Here is a 16,821-nt window from a genome sequence, read left to right as displayed (position 1 = left end):
AGCATTTCGATGCATCATCCATCCAACGACACGGCCCAAGCGCTCCAGATCGGGACCCCTTACCGACTCAGCTTGGACCTCACTCAGCTCGCTATAATCACTGCGTCGTTGACGCATCGTTCAAGAATAGATCTTCCCTTTACTCCATAGTCGAGCGCCATTCTTGCTACTTGCTAGCGCTAGCCAGCGCATATCAACAGCGGGATGAATAACGTCCTGGCGCACCACGGTGGTTTCGGTCGTATCGGTATCGTCGTTACCAATACGCGCTAGTCAACGCAAGTCAAGTAAAACCCAACCCGACCCACCCCGTCAAACTCGCCTGGTGCAGTGGCAGTACCAAACACCCGTCACTTCATTCTAACAGCGGTTCCGATCGGGTACGGCTTATATTGGCGCTTGCGCCTCCTTCAAGGGGAAACCACGATTGGTGTCCACGGTGGCTCCATCAAATCGCTCCGGAGCTCGCAACGCCAGTTTTTCCGCAGGTTCATAAGTCTTTCCGGCTCCCGACCACTTCTTCATAATAAAATGGTGCCTTCTCTGTCGGTGTTAGGGCAAGGTAGCCTGGAATGGAATGGAGGGAAGGGGAGGGGGAGAGGGGAGGGGATGTGCGAGAATTTGAAGTGGACGGAACCCAGACACAAGCACCGCTAAACATCTGCTCACCACAGAAGTATTTGTTGGGGGTCGTACATTAGAAATTATTAAGATAATAGATAATTCTTTTGAAAAGTTTAGCAAAATGCACCACTGTTAACAAATATGGAAGTCATTTGCCGTATTCGTATGAATCGCTCAATAGACGTTCAAGGTACATTTTAAATTTGTAATGGAAGTCTAATGATTATCGAATGAAGATTGACCCCGCTATTTGGCGTAAAATATAGCTAAAGTTCTATTGCTTTGCGCAATAAAACTACGCCATATTTCTTCTCCATTCTTAATTTACTACGTCCATAACGAACTTCTTGGAATTAAAGAAAAAAGCTGCTGGTTTTAGATTTGCTAATTTTTCTTTGTTAGCTGTATAGTAAGTATAATAATTATTGCAACAAGCGACTTGGTGTAAACCGTAACACTTTTTTTTTAGTTAGCAAAGGTCGCCGGCCGAGTAGTCCTGAAGATCCGATATAAACTAAAACTTCGGTAAGTCTTCCACGCAATAAGGCATTTTCTTTGCCGAATTAGCTATGCCCATTGTAGTGTAGTAGCTCCCAAGGCATTACCTGCTATCTTTTTATGTTCTTCTTGTCGGCTACGTTTTCGCAAGTGTACATTTTATTAAAACGCTTCAGGATTGTTCCAACAAAAGCCAGCAGTGCTTTGTAAAATGCCACATTCCGCCCTAGCCGCATTATCAACTAATCTAAAACAGCGTAGCTGGACGGTTCCACCGTTGCTATAAGCTTCGTTTAGGCAGTGCCCACCACCATCAATTCATCTCAATATTGAGCCGGCATTTCTCGCCGTTCCCTGTTTCTATTGATCTGGCTTCTATTGCAAATAGTTGTGTCGAGGTAACGGAATTAGTTTGACCCATAGTACTAGACGGATTTCTAGGAAGGCACGCTCCAACTTACGTCTTCTCGAACCCTGCCGACTGCCTGTCCCGCTGTGTATTCTGAAATTCAATCGGTAGCCTCCTTGGCAGATTATAAACATCGCTTTAACAACTACTTGCGGTGATTTCATCTGTGAGCAAGTCTGTGGCAGAAAGCTAAAATCGTCTCCCACACACATCAATGATCTGAAACATGTCTTACAGAGTACTCTGTAACAACGATAGCGATCTGATGATCTCTGTACCGCTTTCAGTGGCCGCACCATAAAATCACTACGCCCATTCACAGATCAACTGTGCCAAGAGGAAAAGCTTTATCGTATTTAACGGACCAGCAAGACATCGATAAGGCTTCCGTTGGCCACAAACAAATTGACAACTATTATAGATAGACGCAAATTGGTTGAATGAAAAGAAAGGGGAAAAAAACATTGAAACGCATTTCCGGCCAACGTGCCAAAGGCCGAATAGAACAGTAACAGCAAATTTTTGATCACTTGCTTGCATGTAGCGATTTATTAACATACGTGCTGTTTCGTACGCAAATCCAGCGTAGGTATTTGCTTACGTCGTATTTCGACATTTGCCCTCCTTTTTATTAAGAGGTTCGTTACGTCGAATAAATAAAGTAGTTCGAGCGTCAATCAAGTGGGAAGTTGTAATCGTATTGATTAGTTAGTAATACACCCTCGCCAATCCAACCCCAATTCTGATTCAGCTAAATTGGCCTTTTACTTAACTCGGGCCAATCCCGTAGTGTTCTATATTCACGGTCACGCTATGAACATCGCTGGTAGGCTTCAACGGAGCCTGACACACGTCTGTCAAGTGAATCTTTGCAAAGTATCGCCACAATCTTTACACATAACTATACGTTTCGGCCTGTGCTAAACAACGTCTCATCGGTAATCGAGCTGAAGTGTTCAGCGGCGCACCGCGGAACGCAATCGTTCATGTTTTTGACAAGAAATTGCCTCTGCGCATACTTCCAGTAAAATCTATTTTGTGAACACGAGTAGTATTTGTTTAAACTACGTACAAGCAACATCGCAGCTTATACGCAGATAGATCAATCGATGATGTATAAAATTGACGGTCAGCGCGATACGATGACGCCATACTTTACAGAGGTTTCTACGTGGGGTGGCTGTTTGCTCATATCATTTGGTTTAGCCGAATCAGACGCGAGGTATTTGGGTATAGTCAATAATAGCAATTAGTTTGATTTCGTCTGTGCACAGACAGTGGAATGACGCTACCGACTGCCTAAGTCGATAGCGTTAGGAGTGAGACCTTTCAACGTTAACAGCGTCGTAGTGGATAGTTTTGTCTGCGACAAAATGACAACCAAGACCATAATGGGTGACAACGAAATGCACGATCGACTAAACACTAAGCGCTCAGACATTTTCTCAAAAATCACTGAATATCAGCTGAGACATGGAGCTACGGCGTGTAGGAACGATTTCGGATGAACGGTGGCACTCTCTACCACTCACGATTTAATCCGATCCTCTAATTTAGTTACAAGAGCTAGATAAATTAGAATAGAAAACAGGCAGCCACGCAGCTTCTAGTTATATGGACAACTTTATTTGCGGTAAAGTCTGGAATAATTGAAAGAAGTGGTTAGTCGTCTGTGTTTGTGGGAAGACGTTCGCCGAAATTTATACATCTCCGAAAGAAGATTACGTTGCGATCTTTGCAGTTTCAACGCACTTGTTCTGCTTGAAGTTCACCGCGGATACCGCCCAGAACACTGTGTAATGTCTACTGAAAATGTCAGTGGCGAAACAACCTGTTCGACGAAAATCGTATCTCCGAAAAGTTTGCAAAGCTCCTCGAGGCTACTTCGTTTTGAATTGACGTCGAACTTACTAAATCGATGCGCGCCCACACTAAATCAAATGATATAAAATGCATTTAAGACGTCTCATACCGTAACTATTGTCTAGTATTTACAGATATGAAAACAGAATGAGCCGTAACCTAATTTAATCGACCATCAGCACTCCGCTGTTTTGCAATATAGCTCGGTTTTGCCGAGGAATACGTTTCGAGACTTCGACTTCATAGAACCCGGTCATACTACAACCATATTTTATTCATTGTGGTAGAAACGAAAATGATAATTTCACACTCTCCGGCACACTTGTATAAGTGTATAATTCATCCTTTCCCTGTATTCTTTGCCACAATAGCGTCTGTATCATCATATCTATCATTTGTAAGCAGCGTTGTGTCTGCCACTAAAGAGTGCTGGCCCATTTCATTATGACCGTACACGTCGTACGAGCATCCACCCATCCGCTCTCTCGCACACAAACATACACCCTAATATTAATTCTAATCTTTGTCCATCTCCTCCTAGCACTCGGTCGCTGTGATCACCACAGGCAATACCAAGTCGTAGGAAAATCAGGGAAGGTAAGGTCACATGGCAACTTGCCAGTCGTGTGCTGTACATGAGTGCGATGTAGCCTGCATCTGTCAGTTATACGATTGGCCTCTCCTGATATTCTGGCCGATTCGCCTAGAGAGATGTGGCTATTTACCATCCGCCCATCGACTCTATCCTGCTGCAGTTGAGCTTGTTTGGCTATTGGCTGTTTCACTGGTACATGCTTGTAACCAGCTCAAAATGGCTAATTCAGCCCTTTGTTTTTTGTTTACAACCCTCTTATAGATTCCGCTAAAATTCCCTTTATTCGATAGATATGCATGCTCGGTAGTACATCTATAACTAAGTATCGGTACATCTCGTGTGCCTGGCACAATGGCCACTTAACAACAAACAAATCACTTCTTGGGTACATACAGCCCTTGACTTCTATACTCATTCATCGTTTCTCTATTGGGAAATGAAACATATTATACGATATCAACAGAACAGCCGCTGCTATATCGTCGCCGTTGCCCGATTGGTATACGCTGGTCAAAAATACGTTACCTACAGATTCGCGTTTACCCACTCATAACGCAGTCAACACGCTACGGTGCATCTGCAACATAATCGGTGATGATGAGATGCGTTATCTCGACACTGACACCTGCCACCAAGCCCAAGCGCGTTTGGCACTGCCGATCTACATGACGCAAGCGCCTCGCTAAAAGAAAATTATAAGTAGCATCATAAACAGAACAGAAGTCCTTGTCTGGGTCATTATGGTTGGCGATAAAAGGAAGGGGGTACCAGTAGACTGCAGTCTTGAGCACACAGTACGATCTAAAGCTAGAGATAATTGGGGTAATCGGGTCTTTGAAGGGTAGTAAGCGTAATGTTGCCATCCACTCACTATACGATTAACACGTTTCTATAGTGACGTCAAAAAGCTATGAACTTTACTAAGGGCTGTATTTATATCTGGCAGTTTTTGATTGTTTTGGCTAAGGGCACACTTGCTATTCTCGTGAAGGGTTGTATATTTCGTGAAATACTTCTCACAATAGCTCCTTCTAACTGTTACACGGAAGCCAAGCAGGGATCAGCTTTTTGGCCAAAGTTGTAGCTTCCGTTCTGGATCGATGGTAGAATGCCTCTTCTTTTGGTAGCAAAAATCGCTTCTGTGAATCACTGACGGCGAGATGAAAAAGGAATACAAGTGGACAAAAACCGACGGGCCCGCACTTAAAGGAGATCATATCGATAGAGCTACCGTTTTGAGCTTTTTCGATAGAGAGGCGACTGGATTCCATCATTCGGTGTATTCGATTCGCCTAAAAAGGGCTACTGACCAGCTTTCTATGTCCCTACCGAAACACATAACTCCGATCATTATCGAAAAATTTAGAGTATCATTGACTGTCTCGTTATGTTGGGATGGACACTATCAACAGTAAGTCAAACGCTTCTTGAGAGAGATACGTACGATATTTTTTAGCTTGGTTTGTTAATGTAAAACGAGGGTTTTTCTATGCACCTATAAATCAAATAAAAAGCAGAAAACGATTATCATTGGGTTTACAACCGCATACCGTACCACCGGCTAAAAGTTATAGACACAAAAAGTAAATAGAACAGGCTCTTTACAGTGTTGCCAAGCAAACATGGCTCTATTTCTGATAAGGACCATATCAAGTATCCAGCCACTCATCACCTATCCAAGTCATGTATACGTACACATCTGATTGATGGCGTGTAGGGAATCGTATGGGACAGTTGTATTTATGAGGTTTACCGACAGCGAAGACTGTTGTCGCCATAGTTGTTTTGCCTTTGAACGATATTAAAATACTGGCAACGAAAGTCGTTCGTGAACAGGGGGTAGTGACCCCCAACGGTCCCCCCCAACACACTAAAACCGTGGCATTGAGTTAAATGCATACTGTGCTAACAGATGCTGCATATGGACATTTACCCGATCGTTTCGAGAAATAAGTCAGGAAATTAGCCACATCTATTTAATCGATCGTTGGAATACATATGCCACTTATAAATAGCACGTTTGCCACATTCTATGCCCGAATACAGTGTTGGAAATTATAGATTATATTAAAATGCTCTGTAGCCTTTAGGAAAGACTAGAATACATTTGTATCAAACGGTTGTGAAAGGTGAAACTTTGTGAATTCTATATAAATGCCCATATATACGAGTACAAATCTTTTTAGATGTATATGCGACTGAGGTTTTTCAAGGGCAAGAAAAAGTTTCCAAGCAGGTTCTTTCCTTTCGCACTTTAGAACAAAAATCTATTGTCTGTACAAGACGAAAAGAGTCTAGTCAACGTTATGCATAGATTCGCCTGCAGGTTACTTTCGGTTTGTTAGCAGAAAGTTGTTAGCGAGCCTAGTTCTTTCCATGTTAGCAGTGTACGCGAGCCTGGATCCGTCATCCGTCAACCCGTTGTTTCGTCCAGACAGAAGGCTTTACATTTTACCGTCGCTGTATTTTGTCTGCTCCCAGCGTCTCGTTCGCCGCATACTGTGTTCCAAGGACGCCTAGTGGCATCAACACAAAAACCACATAATCGTAATAATAGTGAGTAGCATATTCCAGGTTCGAGCGGGCGAACCAAACAACGAGCTAGCCGGAGACATGTGGGCATACGTATACACCAATACAAAAAGTAGATGTCCTCTGCTCCATGCTGTCGTCGATAGCGATGAGCGCCTGCCGGCTGTTGCAGGTCAGCCCTTAATGCCCGAGTCGAAATGAGTGTCGGCGATAATATTGTCCCAGTTCGCTGCTTAGTTACAATCCTGTTTTGGTTATGGTGAAGATGGCGTGACAGCCGCTTCGATAACGACCGCTCATGCCATTCTCCCGCGGCTCGTTTTGGACGAATCAAGACGCTGATTTCCCTCCTACCTTCCTTTCCTTCTGCTGACGCTACCATCAGCAGCACAAGCATCGTAACTCACCTGCTGGTAGTCACCACGAGCTATTGAGCATGTTGCCCCTTCCTATCCGCTCACCTGGGGCGACGCTGTCCTACAACAACGAAAGGGTCGCCAGTAGCTTTACTTATACTAAATGGTACAACAGCTATTTCTATAAAGTCGCTGTAAAAATCACAGATAAGACTAGTGGCGGTGCCGACACTCATTGCCGCATTTACTCACTTAAATCTATTCCATATTAGAGCAATGATGGTCGACGAAATTTGGTCGGCGCATGCTAGTGCTTCGTCCTTTTTCCGCTTTGACCGAAACAGAAAATGTTCCATTTGCGTACGCAGACACAGCAACAGACACATCGACTGAATAAAGATTCACTCGATTTTACTACGGGCAATTGATGCGTACGCATTGTGAAAACACAATAGAACATCTCGCACGACAGGGGGGAAACTATGAAGGCATGTAGTGATCTCGCCACTTGAAACGACCATGAAGCGCCATGAAAGCAAATTATAGCAATGATGAAGTAACGTTCTCGACCAGGTACACATGGAAAAAAGGATCTATAGACAGCTAAAATGTCGTCTGTGTTAGGTCAGTCTGAATTCGGCGCTTGCTTTTGGAGAGAAATGTATGGCCAATATAAACACGCAGCACCTATAGACTGTTTGTTTAAGTAATGATAATTGATGGGCGATGACGTGATGGAAGGGCGAATCCGAACACAGTGATAATGAATGAGCAAATAGACGAAAGAAGCTACCGTACAAGCGGAACCGCTTGTGCGCGAACAAGGTAGCGATACCTAAAATTCAGGATAAATGAGCATTTTCAAGTACACAATTAGGCTTATCACCTGATAAGACACCCTGAAGAAGGGACGTTTTTAGCATTTAGTCGCATGTCAACAAGAGAGAGATTAAGATAAAAATCAATCTGGCGTATGACAATAGCAACGAAGGCCAGCAAACTATCTAAAATGACCCCATTTCCAGAAATCTCTACGAGAAAATTTAACGCTTTCAAACAATAAACACGCCAGTTGTATACACGCGTATCGTCGGCTAACAGCTCATTCGTTGTAGGGAAAGAACACTTTTCTATCGGGTTGAAATGCCAGCCGTACTTTTAAACGTCTAAGATTATTTTTGACTCCTCCATGAATGTAACGTAGGTGATTTCAGAGCCAGGTAATCCGTCCAACTGCAAATCATTTTTCTAAGCATATAATAAAACAGTGGCCTAATAAAACAATTATGGATACATGTTCATCTAGCCGAAGTGGTGGCGTCCCATTAATAACTATTTTTCTGTCAACGTTGTTTATCAATTGCAGCACGATCTGCAGATATACTGAGATTGTACTTAGGTTTGACATGGTTCATGATTGTGCTCAAGTTTTTTTTTAGTGTTTTTTTTGCTCCCGAAGTACAGCAGCGAAGTACCAACCGATACGAATACAGTCGAGGCTGTAGTAACACTAGCAAATGAATAATTCCAACCGGGTCCATGTTTAGCGTAACTGGACGGCAATAAAGCCAACAGTATACATTGGAGCACCAAAGAGCATTACAGAAAATAAAGCCATTTAGAATTTAACCGATCGCTGTCTTCTTAACAGCAGTGCCTTATCATTTTATCTAGTTCTTAAAAGCTGGCAATCACTAGCACTGTCTACTATGTCCGACTGCACTACGGCGGAGTCTTTTGAGAGGGAGAGAGAGAGAGAGAGAGAGAGGGCGAGAAAAGTCGGCCAAAATCGGTTGGGGCCTTCTTAAAACTCAGCGCAGCAAATATTTAGCTGGCTTATCCTGGCTACTGTGTAAATATATTTTTCACACATACAGCTGATTCTGCATATTGTAGGTGCTACCGATGTATCTTCCCTTAAATGAATATTTCCCCAAGGTTACCTTCATATCGGTTTATAGCCAAGTAAATTCGATCACCATCAGCTGTCCAGCACGGCATCGGCCTTTATTAGAACGCTGACAAATTGGATACCAATAGAGTTCACTAATCACAATGAAAGGATTTGCTGGAAAGAAAATGCCAGCATATCTGACGTAGGCAACTCTGCGGTCAGGCGACGACCCACACTGAAGCCGTACAGCGGTATTACGAGGACCTATACCAAGCCCACATCGTACTGCAATTATGCTTCTATTTCCATTCAGTTCAAAAGTTTCTACATATTACGAACACTTTCACTTCAAGTTTATGGAATGGCGGCATCATTTGGTCGCCAGGTCTTGAGCGCCAATTGATAAGTGCGGAATAATAGAAAAAGAAAGGTAACAACGATTCATGCCTTGTTTTCAGCTCGGGGAAGAATGGAACTGTTTCCCTTGCACTTATTGGTTATAAAGCATTAGTTGTGTTTTTTTTTGTGCAGCTTGCGCTCGGTGTAAAAACCGCCATAGGCTGCAAGCAAAACATTACGTACCAATGGTAAACTATATATAATCAAAGTATAGTTTAACATATGTGACAGGCAGATGTCCTGGATTGCTTCCTTCAATAAACGTGGGAATGTATGCTGCGATATAAACGGGATAGTTTATAATGACAATGTCGGATAAATATGTGTATATATCCACCAGCTGCGTGTTACATTGTTTATATGTAATCGTATCAGCATGATCTAGAATCGATTATCGGTAGGGTTTGAGTCATCCCAGTGAAACCCGTATCATACTCTCAACGTGTAAAAGAATAGCACTCAAGTAGTTTGCTTAGGTAAATTAAGACTGGAACTTTAGATGTGCGGCTTGCAGTTACACGCAAGGGGTGGACTGGAATACAAAATTCGTTTTTATTAAAAAGTTTTATACTTATTCTTCAAATTCAAGTTATTACATATAAGTTATTCGGTTATTATTTTATTCAATCATCGTGTGTCGATTCTTGGAATTCATTGATAAACGTCACGGCTTTTACTTCTGTTGCTACTTCATCGATTGTTACTGTGCACGTACAAGCATTTGTATCGTTCTATTCTGCGCAGGGTGGCGACTTGCTGCCCACTGTCTTAGTTATGGTAGCCTCGGCATGCCCCATCGGCGGCTGTTCCCTAGATTCCTTTGAAGGCTGCACTAACGTACATACCATACAACGGCAAATCAGTGATAGGTTACCGCAGTCGCGTATCCTACAAAACGAGTTGAATGGATAGTCATTTGGACTAGGTTTTATCTCGCGTCACACGTTGCCTGGTTTCTTTTTCGCTACAAAACAATACAGTACCTGTGCAGACTTAGGTAGGTGTAAGCCATAACGCGACGCAGACATTGGCGTCGTAGAGTCAATCGGGTTCTTGGGCATAAAAACTGAATTCGTTCTGGCATTGCCATTGCATTATATGCGGGTCGTGAATATTAATCACTAGATGCTTACTTTCACTGCCAACAATGTTATGGATGGAGCACTCAAAATAGTGCTTGCAACTCTAAAAAAAATTCTAATTTTCCAAGACATGTCTGCTTCGTGTCCTTTGAAATGACCCTTGATCAAGTAGCTAAGCGTCACAAATGGCTGTCACCTACGCCATAAATGACGAAAAACATATACATCCCAGAGCTGTGAGCACCTTTCTGCTGACAATCGTCACAGGAATATCGATAACTATCATACATGTTCGAACTAAAAGCAAAGCGACAAAGCGTTCCGAAAGGCGAAGCTGATAACATCCAGATGATGCAATGGCCAGTTCTCGCTCGATGTCCATAATCAATCAGTAGTATTTGATTAAAAAAACAAACAATATATCTTCTATGGATCGTGCTGTTGGCATACGACCCTTTAACACTACCAAATAACAACAAATAATGGTAATTCAATAATACATGGGCCTTGGGGTACTGCCGTCATACTAGTTCACTTAGCTGTACGCTACTGGTTTCTGTTAAACTAGCAGACCTTATTTTTAGCTAGTTTTGTGCACACGAATGCGATACATAGGCAAAATATTGACGGGCAACGGGATATACATTTCGGGCACTCGTCTCCCACACGACGGATGATAGTACGCTTGAATAGTGAGTGACTCGATGGACGATCACATCACTGCAGGCCGTTACCAGCGAAACTAACAGCGGTCGGTCCATTACCAACGTCGTGCCATCCATGTATGTTCTTGCGATACAAGCGAAAACAATGTCAAAGATTACTTTCACTGTTGACTCTAAGGCAAGGCGTCCTCGATATATGTATACGACCGGCAAATGGCTAGCTCCCACTTCAACGAATTTGCTATTTTTTGGACAGCAGTTACCGCTAACACGAGCCTCTGCTTAGCTTCTTAACTAACTGCTAGTGCGCAGTAATTACACGGATGTATAGTACCAGTAATAAGAACAACAGGCTGCTAAATAAGTATATATTGCCTTTCCTAGTTCAGCTTCTTTTTGCGAAGTAAATTTCTTTAATGGCAGTACTATTTAGTGTATGAGTAGCTTCTGTTGGGAATGTCCGTTCTTTCGTGATTGATTTCGAACCCTTTTTGATCTCTGTGTTGATTGATCATCCAGTCAACGAAAGCGGCCACTGTTGACTGGCATTGTGGCGCTGCGAGATCAGCAATGCAGCATGCAGGTCATATTAAAGATAGCATATATTTCATCTGGAACTATACAGCTGTTCATTTGAAGACCCAGAAACCGGCCGTTCCATAGAGCCGGCACTTGGTCACTTCTCATTTGTTCTGCGGCTCAGTGTGACAAATTTAGTTCACGGAAAACAGCTCGCTACCGCTCGCCATTTTGCTGTTGGAGAAAGACTGGCGTCGGCCTCAGGCAGCTACATACAGAGTCACGTTGAACGCAGACGGAACTATGAACGCAGTAATTTAGAGTATTACACAGAATTACAACGCGTCACCCATTGTCAATGTCAAAGATGATGAGGTCATTCTGTTTACGTAATCTTCGCTTTGTTTAATCTCCCAGCCCGCATACTTGGGTCATCCGTTAATGGGTCAACCCAAACAAAACGGAGGGGCGCTATCTAAACACTTCGTGGCAAAGTAACTTTCTTTAGTTTCGATCTAAGTTAATTTAGCAATAGCGATTCGATTTTTTCGATAAGAATTTGAAGCATTTTGTTGAAAAAGTATGATGATTTAATGGAACACAATACATGACAAGTTTACTGAAATAGGCAGCAAAGCCATGTTTATAGTTTCAATATAGTCACCGCAACGGAGCATTGTTCTCATTCATTTTACTGGAGCAACTAGGTGTAGAGTTTAATGTGATAATCGATCGGATTTATGACTAGGTGTAGGAGAATGCGCTTACTAAGTGCGTCTCCTAAATGGCTAACCTTATACTACGACAGAACAAATCATGACTGAGCCTTGCGTAAACATGTTACTAATCCAATGATCCCATACCTACAGTGTCCGGGGATTCATTCAGCTGAAGTGCGACCTTAAGAAATCCTTTTTTGAATGTGATTTTCGCTGTTGTTTTGAAACAATTGGAGAAAGCCCTTAGAGGGCTGCTGATAGTGACACCTTTTACACACTGCCGATGAAGGACGCCGAAAAGGTTGCTTACACTCTAAACTACTTATTTTAAGGTAGTTACAACAACGCGATCTAGTACAGGTCGTATATCATTTCTCAGTCACTCGGTCTCTCTGTAAACATTAGTAATACCATTTCTCTGCTGGAAAAAGAAATCAAGCTTTTTGTTGACACAGCCTTCCTCGATTGCGATTCTATACTCAGTGTGCCATAGTGTGGCAATGCTTTACATTTGCCAAATGACGAGCAGTACAATGTCTAACTCCCTAGCCAGGCTTATCAATCCGTTTCATATCAGACAGACACACGTGGTTAGTCGTCTTCTGCCTGTTCCCGTTCGGTGATTCCTCTCTGGATTATAATAAAGATGATGCGGTAAATGTACCAAGGCGTATCCAACAGCTATAAGGTCACAATTAGCACGGTCTGCCACGCACTTTTACTAGTCCTGGCCACCGCAGCTATATGAATACCCTAAAGATATACTTGGGCCATTGATAGACAGCGTCAATAACAATCAGTAAACATGTAAAATTAATGAAAGGATGATGCCCATAGGCACGTCAACAGACATTAGAACAATATCGTGCCACGGCGATTGCAATTTATTGTTCTAGTGCCATTCCTCAGCGAAAAGCATTGGGCCAAGTCAAAGGTTATTCCAATTCAAACGATTTTGCCCATTCTACACGTGCCAGCGGTGTTACAGTCAGGTTGAAAACGCTGTGAACGCCACAACCTAAGTCCTTAACCTATTTCCTAATCTTCTTGAAAGGTAAACGTTTCTTTCGAACAATTTCGGTGTACATCGATGGAATTGAGTAACGATTGGACGCCACACACAATTCAGTTTTCAAAAGTAAGATTAACCTATATGACAAGACACTTCAGTCACTCTGCGTCGGAAAAGCAGTTAGACAGACGGAGACAAACGCTAAATTTGCTAGCTACTTCTAGATGACTTGTTTGCTTTCGCTCTGTATTAATCCTATCCCCGAATTGAATGCTAGTATTAGTGATCGACGTAGTGATTGTTATACTACGGCAGTAAACGGTAATCCAACTTATACTGCGAACTTTTACGAAAGTAACAGGCAAAACACAAACGACAGCAAACAGCAAGACGTCAGTCGGTCTGCTGACGCTTCTTTTTTCGTGCCGTTATTTTCATCTCTGCCCCAAACCGAAAGAATATTCCAACGGGAAGCAATCAACAAAGCTGAATCGCTGAGCTGCAATCGTTTTGGCTGTTAGATCTTCGTTGTTAATGCTCCTTAAGTTGTGCTCATGTTAAATCTGCAACAAATAAGAAACCGAATCCTGCCCACCGCTCGTCCCTTCGTCAGCTGGACCGATTGACTGTGTCAATGATTCAGGCAAAAATAGGACAGGCGACCATACAGAAGCCGTTGCACCGGCGCTAATGGCGCTACCGGCATCAGGCCACTGCATAAGGCAACTGCGAAAAAGTCGCAGAGAGAGCCGCCCGCCCCCCGAGCTGTACAACAACCGTCGAGCGTCGGTCCATTTCTCTCGGCAGCCCCAGCAACAAGCTGCTTACTAAATAGCATTTTGAAAAGGTGGCGGTGGCCGCAACGGCTATTGTAACGGTCGGTCGGCATCAGCGAGCACAACTGCATTTACTACGAAAGGGAACAACAGCACACGCTTTAGCACCGTTGTCATAGCCGTCTGCCCTGCAGCAACATCACGGCGACGTGGGGTTGTCGAGTGATACCCCTGCTACGAATCGGATGCTAGTTCGTGCTATACGTTTTAGGTGTTGTTTGTCTCTATACCAGCGTCGTCAGCCATGTTATTGTATCAGGCTCAGCGCAAGTGTCGCCGAAGTATCATCATGATCTATTAAGAGAACTCAGGTTTTCTCACTTATAGTATACACACGCATATAAATCTACTCGTACACACATAACACTAACATCATGGCGCCGGAAGTTCTTATGATAAACAAGCTCGACATCGCCTTCGTTGGGCGCAGAAGCGCTGTACAAACAATGATAGACGAATGCATTATTGAAAGTAACGGTTTATTGCTTGTTCTTTCGCTCGTTATTTATTGTTCGTCGTGTTAAGAGCTAAGCACTCCGCTCTCTTAAAAATGCCGCCAGCCGTAGATCAGCTGGGTTGTTCACACGCCAACGAAATAATTCGACAACAAGCGACGAACGTTTTCGGGAACTGCGGGCCGCTTGGTTCTCGGTCAAAAGCAAACCACGCAGCGGGAGCGTTAGACAGACCCATTGCTGGCTCACGTTGTCTGATAGGGTGGACCAACGAAACGAGATAGGGCCAACGGTGACGGTGCGGGCGGAGTGGGTCAGATCAAGGGACGAACGGGCCAGTAAATGGGCTCGTCTGAGACGTTCAACGAAATCAGATCTATGTTGGACGACATGAGGCCAGGACACCACAAGAAGAGTTCCATGAAGGGCACTGGAGCGACATACAACGAGGACACACAAAAAGGCTTGCTAACCTTTTACACCCAGCAGAATAAGATGTTAAACCCTACGAGTCTAAGAGCACGGCCAGCGCAAGGAACACATTCCGAATAATCTAGATGCCAGGCGGACGATAACGAGCGGTTTACTCTTTTATTTCCTCAAATTATTTATTGCGGAAGGACAAGACCATTCTAAGGTATCTGGGTCAAGCATAAACCCAAAGCTAGAAGATTATCACACGGTCTCGGGTGGCGTAATCGGTCTCAGTCACACAGTACGTTTTTGAGCGAGTACTTCGTTCTCAGTAGTTAAAACTGTGACATTTCAAAGACTCCCTGTTGGTCGGCTCTCGATATCGGTCTTTGCAAGGGCCCCCTTCTCTTGTTGTCTGCCTTGTACATGAATGCATGTTGAAAGATTTTTGACAGTATTTAAATACAACACGTGATCAGATTGCACAGGACGAGCAAAGCCCCGCTGTAACTAAATAGACTAAATTGGACAGATCCATAGGCTTGTTGCTTGTCTATAGTGGAAATTTCCATGGGCCAACCATTCTATGTGTTTGCCTCAGAGCTATTTTAGCTAGTTTTTCGGCCATCAGACACGTGAATGGACTCAGGGAACTCCGAACTTTCCGTGTGGCTGCACACATGGCTAAACGATTAATAAAACCAATCGTTATAATTCTTTAGTCAGTTGTCTTCAGTTTGTTTTATTTTTTATTTCCAAATTCAACTTTTCCATCTCATGCATGTATGTGTAGAGGATGGGCGGAGGCTTTTCGACAAAGTCCTTGCTGGTACCCATCAGTAAATCAGCCTATGGTTATCCAGTAAAATCAAGCTCAGACAGACAGTCTTCTGCATATGAATGCACCCTTACACGTACACGCTAGCACTCCCATCAACGAGCAGGCACACAGATACACATATTGGGGCGCAAGCTTCCAAAAAATGTTACCTCCGCCAGAGGAAAATAGCAAATGGGGCAAGTTCAGAGCCCCTATCCGTTAGCAATCGCGTACTAGGCACGACTTTTATGAAAATTACAAAGAAATCATTTAGTTAAGCTTGAACACGGCCCACCAAGGTGCACAGGGCAAGAGTTTTCGACCACTCCGGCTAAGACTTCGTCAGTGTATCAGATTTCTCTTTGTCTAATGTGGTACTACAGGAGGAACAGCCTTCCGTAGCTGGCTACACGCTGAAACGTACGCACGTATGTCGTTGGATAGCTGTTATAATCCCGTCAATTTGTTCTATTAAGCCGATTTAGTGGCTTCGTAAAAGCTGAAATGGCGATATGTGTCTAACGTAGCACAGATTCAGTCACTGACGCACACACTTATACACTGTAGTAAGCACGATGGTCCATTCTCTGCTATGGCTAGCAGTAAGACAAGACCAGTTGCTAGTTGTCTCAACCTTCTGCTGTTGGTCCGATGGCCAGCCAGATGACAGTGCACGGGGAGGCCCTTACACTTGGCCGCAGTCAATTCCCGGTTCTAGTATGCGAGGTGCTGCCCTTAAGTCACAACCTGACGTATGCACAGTTTAGACGAAGCAATTCATCACAGCGAGATCGAACTAGCTTACAGCTGAAATAAAGGCTGTTTTCGGAAAAAAACTGTACTTACTTTGCGGTGTGTCTTGCGGCGGTTCGTTCGGTAGCACGGCCCGTCCGGCCATGTCACTCACGACCCAGCCCAAAGCGGAGCACCCAGCTCTCCCGAGAGGGTCCACACGAACGCCCGCGTAACAGCAACACGATATGTACGGGAAGTTAACACAAATTAGTAGCAGTTTTTCCTACAGCGCCACCTCGAACCAGAACTGAGCGACACACAGATACGAAAGATTGTGCTTAAAATTTTCACATTCGCACAAAAAAAGTAGAGAAGTGAGGAGGCCAAAATATCG

At 43.6% G+C, this 16,821-nt stretch overlaps 1 protein-coding gene across 6 annotated transcripts in view; it reads right to left on the bottom strand.

Annotated features, from left to right (window-relative positions):
• Positions 1-16,724, bottom strand: part of LOC111265154 (uncharacterized) — a 36,120-nt gene extending 19,396 nt beyond the window's left edge. For 5 of the 6 annotated variants that reach the window (XR_002683306.2, XM_022841577.2, XM_022841580.2 and 2 more), the window contains exon 1: positions 16,539-16,724. Coding sequence is in view for 4 of the 6 variants with exons in the window: in XM_022841577.2 (XP_022697312.1) it covers positions 16,539-16,590 (52 nt within the window). In the remaining 2 variants the exon portion in view is untranslated. Of the gene's footprint in view, positions 1-16,120; positions 16,513-16,538 lie in introns of those variants that run through there. The other variant, XM_022841578.2, reaches the window with a different exon arrangement.
• Between the last annotated feature and the right edge of the window lie 97 nt (positions 16,725-16,821).

This window comes from Varroa jacobsoni, unplaced genomic scaffold (genome assembly GCF_002532875.2).
Source record: "Varroa jacobsoni isolate VJ856 unplaced genomic scaffold, vjacob_1.0 scaffold_938, whole genome shotgun sequence".
Lineage (NCBI taxonomy): Eukaryota > Metazoa > Arthropoda > Arachnida > Mesostigmata > Varroidae > Varroa > Varroa jacobsoni.
The sequence above is the reverse complement of the archived record's forward strand: the minus strand, read 5'-3'. Positions and strand labels throughout refer to the sequence as shown.